Source organism: Callospermophilus lateralis, chromosome 7, assembly GCF_048772815.1.
Source record: "Callospermophilus lateralis isolate mCalLat2 chromosome 7, mCalLat2.hap1, whole genome shotgun sequence".
NCBI classification, from domain to species: domain Eukaryota; kingdom Metazoa; phylum Chordata; class Mammalia; order Rodentia; family Sciuridae; genus Callospermophilus; species Callospermophilus lateralis.
The window spans coordinates 126,060,240-126,075,577 of record NC_135311.1 but is presented as its reverse complement, the minus strand read 5'-3'; the positions used below and the strand labels follow the sequence as shown (position 1 = coordinate 126,075,577).

Below are 15,338 nucleotides of genomic sequence, written 5' to 3'. Positions count from 1 at the left end.
AATAGGAACCTAGGACAGCAGTCAGAGGCTTTCCCTGAATTGAAAGGCAGTATGCTAACAATGGTATTTATGGCCTCTGAGTACAAGATGAATTATATTCCAACCTCAACCATGTCATATACTACACTCCAGAATATAATTAATGTTCCCTTAATCATTTTTCACAAGAGTTGTTCCAGCAGCACAAAAAGTGTCATTAGTATCCTGTCGATTTATCACTCTATGGAAGGAAAGTATTACGTTGCACCCCCAACTAATACTGAGCAAACCAACCATCAAATATCCTAAGATCTTAAGATCCCCTCTAAACTATTCTCTAGAAACACCACTTGTACCTTTAAATTGCCTTTTTAACAGGGATAGAGAAACAAAAAACTGTTTGTTTGCAAATAAACATCTGAAAGAATATAGTCACAGCTGATCTGGGCTGAGGCAGCAACACAAAGTGATGATTGTGGAAGAAGACAATGCAAACTGCCTCCGAAGCAAGAAACCCAGGTCAGAGCTTGCAGTGATGTACATGCTGGGTGTTTCCACCAGCCCAAAGCCCCATCTGGAACAGTAAACCAGGAGGGTCTCTACAGCTTGATAATTACCTGAACAGAAAGAAGCAACAGCCACCAACAGCACTGTGCAGTTTTATTAACCATTCAAGTACAGTAGCATCTGGTAAGATTGGGACAGAATTGGGATTGAAAAGTGAACAGATATTCAGCATCTAACAATTTGAAAGAAGCCACTACATACTCTTCACAAACATGTTTTCACAGAGCCAATACAGTACTAGCCATTAACCCAGTACACCAAGTGCACTGAAGTAGAAAAGATGCAACAATAAAAATAGCTACATTAAAAAGACCAACACTTTAGAAAAAGATTAAAACACTTTCAGTTTCTCCCCTTTATCCCCTAAAACAACATCTTACAGTCTGGATCTACCTATACAGTCCTACATTAGCTTCTAGAATATTTGTCAGGAGGGAAAAAATAAAATGACACTGGCCAGTACAGTCTTTGGATATTTAGGAAGGGGAAGGGGAGAAAGTCAGTTCTCAGAACAAATTAGTCAGCTTCAGTTTCATCAGCAGGGTCTTTGGATTCTTTGTTCTTCCGCACTTCTTCAATGTGCTTATCCTGTGAAGAAATTGCATATAATCATCATCAGTTGAATGAAAAGTCCAGTTAAACTACAGCCCACCCCATAGGCTCAGTAAACATATTACAGCCTGTGGAACTCAACAAATAAGAGGTTCTAGGACATCATCTTAAATCTCCTGGGTCACTTGTGAAGCCTAACAGCTAAGCCTTCTACTGCTCTTCCAAGGAATGTCCAATTATGCTGGAAATTTACTCAATGTCTTATCTTTTTATTCTTTTCTTTATATTACTGGGGATAGAACCCAGGGCCCTCACACGTGCTAGACAAACCCTCTATCACTGATATATATATATACATATATATATATATATATATATCCCAGCCCCATCTAAGCACTTCTTTCATTTACTATGTTATGCTCCCAAATTCAGGACACAAAGGACACCTAACATTTTTTAGTCAAGGCAATTAATTCATGCCAATTCTTTGGTGCCTCAAACTGCAAGCTCTTAACCACTCAACAAAGAAACCAACCTTCTCTCGCAAACGCTCCAGTTTGGCAGCCATTTGTGCCTCTCGGTTCTCTTTGTTAGCTTCCATTTTGTGGGTCAGTTTCTCTTCCGCCATTTTACTGAAGTTGTTGTTTTCTTCTATTGCTTTCTGAAGCACTTCTTTCTCATGCTCTCGTTTCTCAGCAAGCTGCTTCAAGACCTCAGCTTCATGAGACTGGAAAAAAGTTTAACAGGCTAGACTCTCTGATATGTCTTTGGCATTAATTAAAATTATAAAAATAATGTGAAAATCTTTTTTCCTGTAACTTTTCAACTGGTGCATTATAGTTGTACATTCATCTTCTTTTTCTAGTACTTCTATTTGTTTTAGAAAATTGCTCATACTTATTCAGAAATTTCTTGCCCAATTATTTCTCATTTCTGGTAACTAGGGACTGAACTCAGGGGTGCTTTGCCACTGAGTCCCATCCCCAGCATCTCCTCACCTTTTGGAGACAGGACCTCACTAAGTTACCAAGGCTGGCTTTGAACTAGCTATCCTCCTGCCTCAGCCTCCAGAGTTGCTGGGATTATAGGCATGCATCACCACACCCTGTTGCCATTGTAAGAAAATCTTAAGATTTATTGCTTAATGTTATCCAAATGACTTGAGTAATACCCTTAGGAATGGCACTTTATTGTAAAGGATTTTGGTTAAACTTCAAAGGCTATCCAAAAGAAAACTTGTTCATTTAGCCCTAACTGATACACATTCAGATGTGTTTGGAAACACTGCCTCGCAGGGCATAGCTACAGAGATATGCCACTGGTTCTGTTTATTTGCTTCTGCAATATCCTAATCATGATGATAGGAGTTTTACTACATTTAGGTGGTTATTGTATAAAGCACAAGCTAATGACCACAGGGTCTGGTGATTCTTAAAAATCTTCCCTTGGTCCAGTCTCCAGTCATACTGTTTCCTCCTACTCCATGAACTCCAACTACATAGAATAGCAGGCAGAAGATGACGCACCAATGTAAACATTGTCACTCTTCCTGGAGAAGAGATTCCCAGCACTAACAGTGGGTCATTATCCACATAGAATGTGGCACTGAAAGAAAGTTACAAGGCACAGGCTCCATCTATTTAAAAAGGGTCATATATATGTGTGTATACATGCTTGATTTCATATCACACTATCAGAGCTAGGCTAGGGTGGATTCCTACACTTCACCTTTTTTTCCTTTGTAGTGCCAGGGACTGAAGCTAGAGTCTTGAACATGCTAGGCAAATACTCTACCACTGGGTCACATTCCCAGTCACCTTCACCTTTTTGTACCATTGATTCCCCAACCTTAATAAAATTAAATCTATTTACCCCAATTAGTTATTGGGAAAGGAAAGACTAAATAATTAGAATAAATTAATAATTCTAATGAGAAGAAATACACCAAAATATTAACAGAGGTCACTTCTGGGTAATAACATAATGAATACTTTTAATTTCCAAAATTGTTTCCTAATTTTTCTTACAACTATGTTAGTATTTGATTTTTTCCGATTAGCTCTTTTAAAAGATGGCTACTTTATATGCTTACATAAGAGAAAAGCTTACCACAATACCAGTTGAGCAACACATCCACATCACTAGCAATTTTAAATGTTTTTATACTGTATAGCTATAAAAAATAAAACTACAAAGAATCGTCTGCCAACAAATGTTATATTTTTCAAAGAGGAAGCACAAGTAATATAAGCATCCTATAAAACAGAACTAAGCTAGAATTCTGGCCCCAACATTGGGTGTAAGACTTCAGGAAAATGACTTAGCGTTCCTGAGGCTATTTTCTAATCTCCATTATCTGAGACAATACCTACCCTGTAGAGTCATTGTATAAAAGGGGAAAAACATAGAAGCTGGCATATAATAAAAGCCCAATAAATGATGGCTGTTATTTTCCTCCACTATTGACATATATAATTTTCACAGTTAAAATTAAAGTGCAGCTACAATTGTTTTCTTCCCCTTATGGAAACAAAACTGATTTGCCCCTTTCACATTAATAAACATCCTGTTTTCTGTGAGCTGTGATGTTTACCTTGCGTCTTTCTTCTGCAGCTTCTAATTTCTTCTGAATTTCCTCCAGGGAAAGATCCTTCTTCTTTGGAGGGGAAAGGGGGAAATCTGGGACCGATTCTTTTGACCGAGGGCTGAGAATCAGCTCAAAAGCCTGGCCTGAGGCACGCTTCTCCAGTTCTTTCACCTGAATATCTGGAGTTGATCATATTTATGATAATTCAGAAAAATGGGATTCTCCTATTCTAATAAATGGTTCCATAATTTCTAAAAACCAAGCCAATTTAATGAATAGAATTAGGGCTGTCGAAGATGTGTTTGTAGGCAAGTAATTACTTAAATACTATCTCCCAGAAAAACAAAGCTCAACATCTTTGGATTAATAAACTCCATTTTGAGGAATTAGTATTTGACAATCATTTTAATGAACAAAAGAAAGACTTGCGAAAACTCCACAATTTTGCTTTGGACCAAGCCAAATCCTCTAATCATGAAACAATTATGAGCTCTCAGTACATTCAAGTGATAATCATTTTTTCTTTTTAATTATTCGCCTATTCAGAAAGTGGGTTTGTAATAAAACCAAAACAAGTGCCAGATTAAAATCTTTAAGACCTAAGCTACCTCCTATTCTTTAATCATAAACCCATCAAAATTTCAGCTTTTCTGAATAGATTACCTACCAGAAGAAGCCATGGTGAATAGAAGACAAGAGACTGGCAGTGTATTCTACACAATCCACTGGTAAGGAAAGCCCTGAAAATGATTTTCAAAAGCATGCAATCAATTTCTTTGCATTTCTGTATGTCATCAATACAAAGGGACCTCAAATCACATCCACATAAATTGATATCAGATTAAGTTAGCTGACCTTGATTATTCAAAAAAATAAAAAAAATAAGAAGGTAAGTTACAAGGTTGAAGGATCCCTCCCCAACCCCCCCAAAAAACTAAATTTTTTTCGCCCAAACCATGAGAAGATATTCCAGATTCAATTCAACAGTGAGATCGGAGCCATCTTAATACTGCCTACAACTCATTGTGCAAATGAAATACCCACCCCTGCTTTGTCTGGTCTGCCATGGTGGATAACAAGACGCCCAAGCTAACATTAACCAATTATGTTCAACTCCTATTGTTCTTAAGATTTAAGCTCCTTGCCCAACAGTGAGCAAAATTAAGCTTTGTGAACCTTTTGGTTTTAATATTTCTTGCCTATGTAAAAAAAAAAAAAAAAATCCTACATGCATTTGTCGATTTTTTTTTTTTTAGATCACGATTCTTGGAGATCTCGGGTTAGTACTAAAAACCTAGGATTACAGGTTCCCAATACACAGAAATTGAAATCTGCGACAGCGAAAACCTCTAGTTTCTACAGAGCTTTAGACAGCACCGGACCCGGGATGGGCGTGGCCCTGGCCAGGGCGAGCAGAGAGGGCAGGCTGCCCCCGGCCAATCAAAGCACGCCCTGAGCTCCAGCCCCTGGCCCCGCCCACTTCCTCCCCGCGCCTTTTCGAATCTCCGCGAACTCTCTACACTGCGGAGCCCGCGCGCGTGGGAAGGGGAGGGAGAGGCGGAGCCAACGGTCCTATCCGGGTAACTCCGCCCCTCCCGAACTCGCCCCGCGCGGACGCCCCCCCTCAACTCCCGCCAAAAACACCGCCAAGCCGCCGCTGCAGCTCGGCGGGTGGGGCGGGCACAGGGAACTGGCCGCCGAGTAGCTCCGCCGTCCGCTGCCTATCTCCTCCCGTCACCTCAATACCCAAACACAGTATCCCAGAACTGTTCGCGGTCCCCTTCCGCGGGGATCGGCGAGCCACCCTGGGCGAGTCTCCCAACCATGGGAGAGGGCAACAGCGGGGAGGGGGCGCGGCCCCAGCCTCCTGCAGCCTGCAGCCTGGACCTAGGGCTGCTGCTCTCCAGGGGCGCGCCCTACTCCTTCAGACAATAGGGACCCCACAAAAGACGCATACAGAAGGCGAAGGAAAGGGGAGGCAAACGAGGGCCCACGCCCCCTATTGTCTCCTCGACAGCACCCCGAGACTGACGACCAGAGTTCTCCCAGCTGGCCGCGCCCCTTCCCCACGACAGCCGCGCCCCCAGGGAGTGGGGACAAAGCCGGGGCTCCGCCCGAGCCACACACAAAGCGGAACGACCCCCGCCCGCCAGCCCCTCGGGGGCCCGCGGCCACGCCCGCTGCCCTCCCCGGGGTTGCTGCCACAGCTTGGCCGCTCCCGCCCGCAGCGTTTCTCAAAACTGCCCCCAATCCGCCACCGCTGGCCCTATTGAGAACCCAACACCCACCTGCTCGGTCCGAGCCGCCTGGCCACACTGAGCACCAACAGACCTGGGCGCGCACAAAAGCGCCAAACAGCGGCACGTGACCTCCCCGCGGGGCTCCGCATTGGCTGAGCGCAGCGGCACGTGCCGACCCCTCCCCACTACCCGAGTGGGCTCCGCCCCCTCTGGACCCGGAGCACCTCGGGAAGTGTAGTCCAAGCCAACTGGGCACGAGGACAATGCGGAGGTGGGAGTGCTTGGGGGTCTCCCCAGGTGTGAGCCAGCGGCTAGGGCGCGGTCTCACCGCGGAAAGAGGGCGTTGGCGCGGCGATCAGGGCAAAGTCAGAGCTGGCTTTGCATCTCTGGGGAAAAAGTGGGGCGGGGCGGAGGTAAGGGGGTCCCGCCCTACCTTTTAAGCCTTGGCTGCCTGGACTCTTCCTCGTTCGAGCCACTTACCCTGGTTCTTCCCGGTGGCAGCACCTAAACAGAGCAACGTCCCTTCTGGTGCCCCACCCCGCACCGTCGCCTAAGATGCCTGAGTCCTTGTGATAGGACAATGTCACTCCACTTCCCTGCATAGCCCCCTGCCCTTTAGCGTCCTACTTCTGGATACCCGCGTGCTACCTGTATTATGACATCATTATAGTCTCTAACCCACCCAGTGCTAACGGGTCACGGGCGGGCGTGGCTCTTCCCTTACTGTGTGCGTCCTCACTAGTGTCCTCAGCCTCTCGAGCTGGTGACCAGGGACCCCATGCAGGAAAGCGTGAGGCTCTGGAATTTGATCTCCTCTGGTCTAACAAAGCCACTGGGCTCAAATGCAGACTCCATCTGCTCTGCCAACCCTTCACCATGATAGGGAAGGAAGACCAGTAGCAGTTCTAGATACACCGACTGCAGCTAAGTGTTGCTTTTGTTCTTGGAGCACGTGCTCGTCAGAGCAGTGCTGTGCTCTTTTAAGAATGAAAACAAAAGGAACCTCAAGGTCACTGTTCCTCTGGCCTGGATAGATCAGAACCACAGCAGAGGCACAGAGGAAATTGGTTTGACCCTGACTATCTTAAAATGACTGACCTCCCCTTCCCCACAAAATGAGAAAAGTAAGTGAAATGCTCATGGTTCCAGATCTCCTCTCTCACTCCCCTGACCAAGACTCTAGTGATGGTGTATCAAGGCATATGCTTTGAGACCTGATGAAACAAAGGACACCTTCATTTTATTAATGGGCTTAATGTTCCCAAACCAAGAAACACATTTGACCAACTCTCTGGAAATAACAGTCTTAATTTAAAAAGGCTCCATAACTAGTTAGTCACTAGGGACGTGCCAGAGATAAAACAATTAATAGGTGTTGGGGACAATGAAAACTGAATCATACAGGCAGCAAATATCACACAAAGCAAACAATTAGCAACTGGCTGTTGCCTGAAATATGCTGGTTGCAGCATTTTCTCCAACAATCGCCCTTGTGTGGGGTCTGCCTCCCCCCAGCTAGTTGCTTTTGCCCAGCATGCAAGCGGGGACCAGGAATGATTCATATTCTGAACCCAGAAAAGCTTCTTTCAGGAACTTAGCCTCAGAACGGCCAGGTGCTTCCATCTGTCAGTTTTCTGAGCAGAATCTTAAAAAAAAAAAAAAGGAGCCAAGCTAAGACCTTCCTGAAAAATGACTTAGACACCACAAATGAGCAAGAGTTCAAATGCCAAGAGTTCTGTTACTCCCTGAACTAACCTTTTATCTTGAAGTCTTTGTATTTGATCTGAAGATTGCATAGGAAAGTCACGCCCATTTGATGCATTTTTAAAAATATAAGAAATTGCCAGATGAAAATCTTACTTTTCTGACTACTAATGTTGTGACAGGAAAAAAATTAATCTTTCAAAACACTGATTATTTTAAAGCACTTACACCATTTCACCCCACCTTTTCTTTCTCCCTGGAGCAGATGTCTATTTCCATGGAAACCACAGCTAGGATTGTAGATGTTAGAACTCATATAGATTTTTAATTTTTTTTGTTGTTGTTGTTCTTATTAATAATGCCACTTGGCTTCTGGGTTTGTTGTTAGATACCTGGTCCTGCCAGTCTCTGTGAGGAGGATTTCCTGAAATCCTCATTGCTGCTTGGGATCAGAAGGGGATGGGTTAAAAATTCCTCCAGAATGATCTGGTGAATAGAAAAGTCTTTGTGAGCAGGGCGTGGTAGTGCACGCCTATAATCTCAGCTACTCTGAAGGCTGAGGCAGGAGGATCATAAATTCAAGGCCAGCCTGGGCAATTTAGGGGGATCCTCTCTCAAAATAAAAAGGACTGGGATGTAGTTCTTTTATTCTTTAAAGGTTTTTCAGATGGTAAATTTATTCCTTGTCATCCTCTGAAGTAGATAATTTTTTTTTATTTTATTTTTTTATTGGTTATTCAAAACATTACAAAGATTGCAGAATCACATCGGATACACTTCCACATTTTTACATAATACCATAATAGTAACTGTTGTATGGGATGTAGTTCTTTTATGGGCTTTTATGAATTTTCATCTGTGTTCACTGGTATAGAAAGGGCTTTCAACTCTAAGGTGAGAAAAAAATAGCGTTGAGACTTCACTTTGGAGAGGGGCAGAATCTCCCTTCTTGAAGACTTCCTAAAACTAACTTCAAGATCCCCTCCCTCTTGCAGAGGCAGCAAGGAGTTAACATTCCCGTCCTGAAACTGTCTATCTTTGCCCATGAGAACTATTTTTGCTTCTGCTCAGATGGTTTGGTCGGATTGTTACGAAGCTGGCTGTGACTATGGATTAGCACAAAGTGAAGTCGAGATATGGCAGCCATCCAGATTATTTGATCTGTGTAGACAGCCAAAGGAGGGCACTCAGGCTTCAAAGTCCAGAAGGGATGTCTACACTGATGAAATGAGCAGGGCTGTTGTCAGATCTTCTCTGTTCCCAGAGAGACGGCAGGCTTTGTTCTTTGTTGGTTCTGAGGCTGCCGGGGTTGTCTCCCACATAGGGCCGAGTTCTACTGCTGCTTATGGGGCCTGTCCTTGGCCTAGGGTGTTGTGGGAGAGGTTTTCTTTTTGTCTCAGCCTCTTTCTTCCCTTTGTCCCTGGTCCTCAGGCTCCGTGCTCTCCTGCTCACTTCCTGCCTTCTCTTTTCTAAACCTGTAAATCTGCAATTTCACACGCCCCGCCCCTCACTCGACCATTAGATCCTAGGGTGCAGGGACACTGTCTTTGCCTTGGTGTCCTGAGTGACCAGCACTGGGCCTGGCCCAGAATGGGAACTTGGATGTTCGCAGCCCTCTTATCCTCTGCTTGTCTCCCATGATAGTAGATCCCTCCAATATGGGGTGAGGGGTGTATAATCAGGGTTTGAGTTAATGTACCTGAAATTAAGACAGGAATTTGGGAATACAGAAAAAGAAAGGTAAACTGAGTCTCAAAACAGAAGTGGCCACAAGCTTGACTGTTGGAATGCTGGAAATGAATCTTTGAAATGCAAAACAAGCACCTTGGGCAACCCAGGCGGTGACTTTAGTTGGAAGCCCCCTAGGCCTGTGCCCTTGACCTATGCCCTTGCCTATAAAAACAGGAGGGCAATGTGCCAGCCCTGGAAAAACTGGTGTGAAATTGTGTAATTTCACCCTGACTCCTCCTCTAGCTCAGCCCCTCGCCATTGTTCCTATGTAAATATTAACCACCCCCCCACCCCCCCACCCCCGCACCAACCTTTTTTTTTTTTTTTTTTTTTTTTGCTTTTCTTTTCTGCCTGTGTCTCTGACTGATGCTTACTGAAATTCTGTTCTGTCTCTTTGGCTAAGAACCTTGGTGACTTGTCCTGAGTTGAGGTCGCACTCTCTGGGAACTCCTCTGATAACAAAGCACTGAGCATAACGCCTGGCATCTTGTACCTGCTGTACCCTTGAACATCAATGATAGAGAACTTTCTTGTCTGCCAGAGATTATTGAATGAAGGAATGACTATTATACTTCCACCCTTTGGTAGGAGTGGTAGTTGCTAGGTAATTCTTTCCGTGAGGTGTTTTATTTTTAAAAATATTTTTTACAGGGCTGTGGCTGTAGCTCAGTGGTAGAGTGCTTGCCTAGCATGTGTGAGGTACTGGGTTCGATCCTCCGCGACACATAAAAATAGATAAATAAAGGTATTGTGTCCATCTACATACACACACACACACACACATATTTTTTTTCCCCACAGTGCTGAGGCTCGAATCCAGGACCTAACCCATGCCAGGCAAGTGTTCCACCACCGAGCCACAACTCCAGCCCCACCATATTTGTTAATGTGTAGATATGTGCTCTTGCCCTCCACTCCTTCCATAAATAATGAATGCTGGCCTACTGTGACTGTTCCATGTTTAGCAGTTTTCACTTAACAGTACACGTCAGGGGTCTTTCCCCAGTTCATGTCCTTGATCTGGTGTCCACAACATGAAACATTCTATGATCTTGTTAGCCAGAGCTCTGTCCGTCGCTCTTAGTTTACTCCCAACTGTTGGCTGTTTCAAACAATGCTATAATGAATGGCCTTATACACATGGCATTTCCCTCGTGAGTGAGTGTATCTGCAAGATTTATTCCTAGAAGTGGTATTTCAGGGTCAAAGGGCAGACCCATTTGTAATTTGGATAGTACCAAATTGCCTTCCACAGAAGTGGTACCAACTGAACACTCAGCATGTGGCATTTCAATTCATTATCTCAATTCATTCAAAAATGGTTTGAAAGGCTTTGTCTCCAGAAATTTCAGGCATTAGGGAAAAGCAGGGGGAGGACCGGAAATCCCAGGAAAGACGTGCCTGTCAATTCTGAGTGTATTAATAACTCCTATAAATACTTCACTAGCAGCAGCTGATTTCAGAACAGCTCTGGCTCCTGTACTGTGGAGCTTGCTGTGGAGGGATCTGTGGGTGTGCCACCAGGAGGCAAGAAGCTTTTTGAAGGCAGGGTCTTTTCCCTCTCTGTATCCCATTCCTGTCCCCCTGATGCCTGACACAATGCCTGGCATAATTTGTATGTGTGTGTGTGTGTGTGTGTGTGTGTGTGTGATGGGGATTGAACCCAGTAGTGCTTAACCATAGAGCCATATCCCCAGTCCCTTTTATTTTTTTATTTTGAGACAGGGTCTTGCTAAGTTGCTTAGGGCCTCACTAAATGGTTTAGGCTGGCTTTGAACTTGCGATCGATCCCCTTGCCTCAGCCTCCCAAGCCATTGGGATTGCAGGCATGAACAACTGCACTTGACTGGCATAAATCTTAATTAATTCTAAGATTTATTTCTTTCCACATTTTTCTATTTTTGAAATCAGTTTGGCCTCATCATCAGTAAATAGCATATCTTAAGTATTGACAGCACTTTTCTTAGCAGGACATAAATTAATGGTATGACTTCAAATCAATGGCATTTTCAAATCAAATGAACTGTGGACAAGTGCACACTATAAATGTGTGAGTGGCATGAAGCCAACACTCCATGTTCTATCCCTCATCCCTCTAACACAAGGCAGCGCCTTCTTTAATGATTCCTTTTATGGGATGATTCTCCGTTTTCCTCTTGGGTTCCTCCTCTCTGCTGAATGCTAAAACCATATTTTCAACTGCCTAAGGAATTTCTCCTCATGAGCACCCTGTAAGGCCCTTAAACCCCTTGTGATACTCAGTGAACTAACATCTTCCCAACAACCCACATCTGGGATTCCCAACCCAACTAGATGGCTCCACTAGACTGTCACCCTCCAGGCTTAAACCTTCATGCAGATTCTAGTCTCCACTCTCATCTGAAGCCTCTGATGGTAGAATCTTAGCGTTTTCTAGCAGAACGGAACCTTTTAAATAATAATAGCTAACATACTTCTAGAATGTTTAGCACACAGCTAAACACTCCATGCATATGAATTCATTTGATCCTCATGACAATCTTAGAAGATTGTAAAGATAAGGAAGCAAATATGACCAACTGTCCTTGTTCCCCCAAGACTGAAGGATTTTCCCAGGATGAGGGACTTTTAGTGCTAAGACAGAGAAAGTCTCAGGCAATCCTGGATAAACTGATCACCCTAAAGAAACTGAATCACAGAGACTGTACCTTCTTGACATATTTCAAATGTAGTCCTTGCGTGAGGCTCTGTACTGTAGAAGGCTGCAACCTGAATTCCTCCAGTGTGCCCCCCACAAATATATGGAGTTCCCTGGGGCCAAGGAGGTGAGCCCACTGGAACTTGGGCACCCTGCCCATACCACCTGCTGGGTACCCAGAGCTCCAGAATTCCCTTGCCAAAATGGCCCAAGTCTACTTTTGGCATCTGCACTAGCCCTCTTCCTGGGCGCATCCTCCCAGGGCAAACTTCCTGCCTGTGCCCAGGGCTGGTGATTCACAGTGGGCCGGTGAGTGCCAGGGGAGCAGGAATGGGAAGACCAGGGAGCAGACAGCTCTACTCAAAACCTGGCGTTCTAGGCTATCATGAAGGAGAGAACATGCATTTTAAAAAAAAACAGTTTGTGACTCTGACACTTAGTAAGATGGTGTCAGGGCTTCCCTTATATACTCCTGCCCAGGTCTGCAGACATTAGCATCGGCCGGACTACAGAGATGACAGAGATGAGATCGCTGGTCCAGTGGGGGAGTGGCACAGCTTTGACAGTCTGATTTCGACTCGACTCTGTGCTTTATTTAAATTTATTGTATTTATATTATATTTATGGTTTTTTAATTGGTGCTCTGCTTTTTTTGGCTAGCCCTGTTACTTCACAGATGCAGGAGGAAGACTTGAGCACTTTAGGCATTTGCCCAAGGTCCGGTGGCTACTGGCTACTGTATGTCAGATCCTCCTGCCTCAGCCTTCCAAGTCACTGGAATTACAGGCTTGCTGGGATTACAGGCAGGTACCACCCGCTCTTGGCAACTCTTTCATTTTTTTTTCCCCCTGCAGAACTGGGGCTCAAACCCAGGGCCCAGTGCGTGCTAAGCAAATGCTTCACCACCGTGCTACATCCCTAGCCCCAAACGCTTTGATTCTTGATACATCTGAAGATCTGTCTTCTCAAAGAGGGATAGTGATAGGGAAGGACTGAAAGAACAGAAGTGCCAGGCATGATGGCTCACACCTGTATTCCCAGCTACTGGGGAGGCCGAAGCAGGAGAATTGCAAATTCAAGGTGTCGGGGAAATTTAACAAGACCCTGTCTCAAAATTAAAAAAAAAATTAAAATGGGCTTGGGGTGTCACTCAGTGATGAAGCACTGGTATTCAATTCCTAAGTTCAATTCTTAGTATTACCAAAAAAAAAAAAAAAAAAAAAAGAGATGAACAGAATAATGAAATCTGTCATTGTTGAACTTAGCAATGAAATAGATCTCTTTTTTTTTTAATTTTTTTATTAGACCATTTATAGTTATATGTAATACTGGGGTCCACTTTTACATAATTATCCATGCATAGAATATAATTTGCTCCATTTCAGTTTCCAGTATTTCCTTCTTTCCTCCCCTCCCCCATTCCCCTTCCCTGTTCTATTGGTCTTCCTTGTATTTATTTATAGTTTTTTCATTGGTGCTTTATAGATGTTCATAAAGGTGAAATTCACTGAGGTATATTCATATATACACACAGCATGACTTGGTCAATCTCATCCTGTAGTTCCTCTCTTTTCCTGGCCCTCTTCCCTCCCTCTCTTAATCCTTTACTCCACTGATTTCTCTTCTATATTCATGGGATACCCTTCTTCTCCCCCACCCTCTTATTTTGCTCATGCTTCTGCATATTAAGAGAAAATATTTGACCCTTAACTTTCTACGTCTGGCCTACATCACTTAGCATGATGACCTCCATTTCCATCCATTTATCAGCAAATGCCATAATTTTGTTCTTCTTTATGGCTGAGTAAAACTCCATTGTATATATTATACCATGTTTTCTTTACCTATTCATCTGTTGATGGGCACCTGGGCTGGATCTATAACTTGGCTATTGGGAATCATGCTGCTATAAACATTGATGTGCCTGTATCTCTGTAGTATGCTGATTTTAATTCTTTTGGATAAATACCAGTGAGTGGAATAACTGGGTCATCTGGTGGTTCCATTCCTAGTCTTTTGAGGAATCTCAGAGTAGATCTCATAATGCATGAGATTCTTGCTAGAAGAGGTGTTGAGACAAAAATTTGCCAGTCAGCCATCAGGAACATTGACCTAGATTCTTGGATTAGAAGGGAGAGGGCTGAATTGACTTCCTTTCCAGCCTTAACATTCTTTTTCTTTTTGCAGCAGATAATAGGGATAAGCTGGGGGTTGGGTACTGGGGATTGAACCCAGGAGTGCTTTACAACTGAGCTGCCCCTTTTATTTTTTATTTGAGATGGTATCTTGCTGAATTGCTCAAACTCAGGATCCTCCTACTTCAGACTCCAGAGCCTCTGAGACTACAGGTATGCGCCATTCTAGTGCCAGGCCTTTTTCATTCTTTAGTATTTTGCAGTGGTGGGGATGGAAGCCAGAGCAGGGCCTCGTGAATGCTAGGCCAGTGCTCTACCACTGAGCTAGATCATGGGTCCTAGGATTCTTTTTTTAATAAGATGGAGAAAGGTTTGTGACGCACTAAAAAAAATGAAGAAAGAACACCCAACTGTGTCCACTTGTGAGTTCAACTAGGAACAAAATATAGTGGAGACAGTGCACCAAAATATTAGTTCTGGAGGGTAAAGCACAGTTGAATTTGATATTCTCCTTTGTACTATTCTGGATTTTCTCAACTCCTTAAAAAGAACATGTGTTACTTTTTTTAATGTATTACTTCTACTAATGACAAACACACACACACACACACACACACACACACACACACACAAACTACATCTGAGCTGGGAAAGTAGCTCATGGCAGACCACTTGCAGACCACTTGCCTAGTGTACCTGAGGCCCTGGGAGAGGATTATATTTTTTAAAAAAAATTGCATTTTTCCCATTATGTCCTCCTATCTTAGGAACCCCTGCCCTCATTCTCGCTACCCCCAAGCTCCGCTACCCCCAAACTCCTCGCCTGCCAGGTTTCAGCTTCCTCAAAGGCCACATACCTATATGTCCCAGTATTTTGCTGACACCAACTGTCTTAGTTCAGGCTTCTGTAATAGAATACCACGGGCATGGGGCGGCTTAAACAATCAACATTATTTCTTACAGTCCTGGAGGCTGGGAAGTCCATCAAGGTAGGAGCAGCCCCAGTGTCTGGTGAGGGCATGCTTCCTGGTTTGCAAATGGCCATCTTTTCCTGTCCTCACAGCTGGAAGCACAGAGAGACAGAGAGAGAGAGAGAGAGAGAGAGAGAGAGAGAGAGAGCCCACTTCTCCTCCATTTTTTACATTTTTTATAAGTGCACTAACCCC

General features: G+C 43.9%; 1 protein-coding gene across 1 annotated transcript; it reads right to left on the bottom strand.

Annotated features, from left to right (window-relative positions):
- Positions 1–621: 621 nt before the first annotated feature.
- Stmn1 (stathmin 1) lies at positions 622–6,014 on the bottom strand. The gene is made up of 5 exons (XM_076863192.1): positions 5,974–6,014; positions 4,353–4,425; positions 3,692–3,864; positions 1,634–1,825; positions 622–1,134 (listed from the first exon to the last, which is right to left on the bottom strand). The coding sequence occupies exons 2-5, from the start codon at positions 4,363–4,365 to the stop codon at positions 1,063–1,065; spliced, it is 450 nt and encodes a 149-aa protein (XP_076719307.1). The 5' UTR covers positions 4,366–4,425; positions 5,974–6,014; the 3' UTR covers positions 622–1,062.
- Between the last annotated feature and the right edge of the window lie 9,324 nt (positions 6,015–15,338).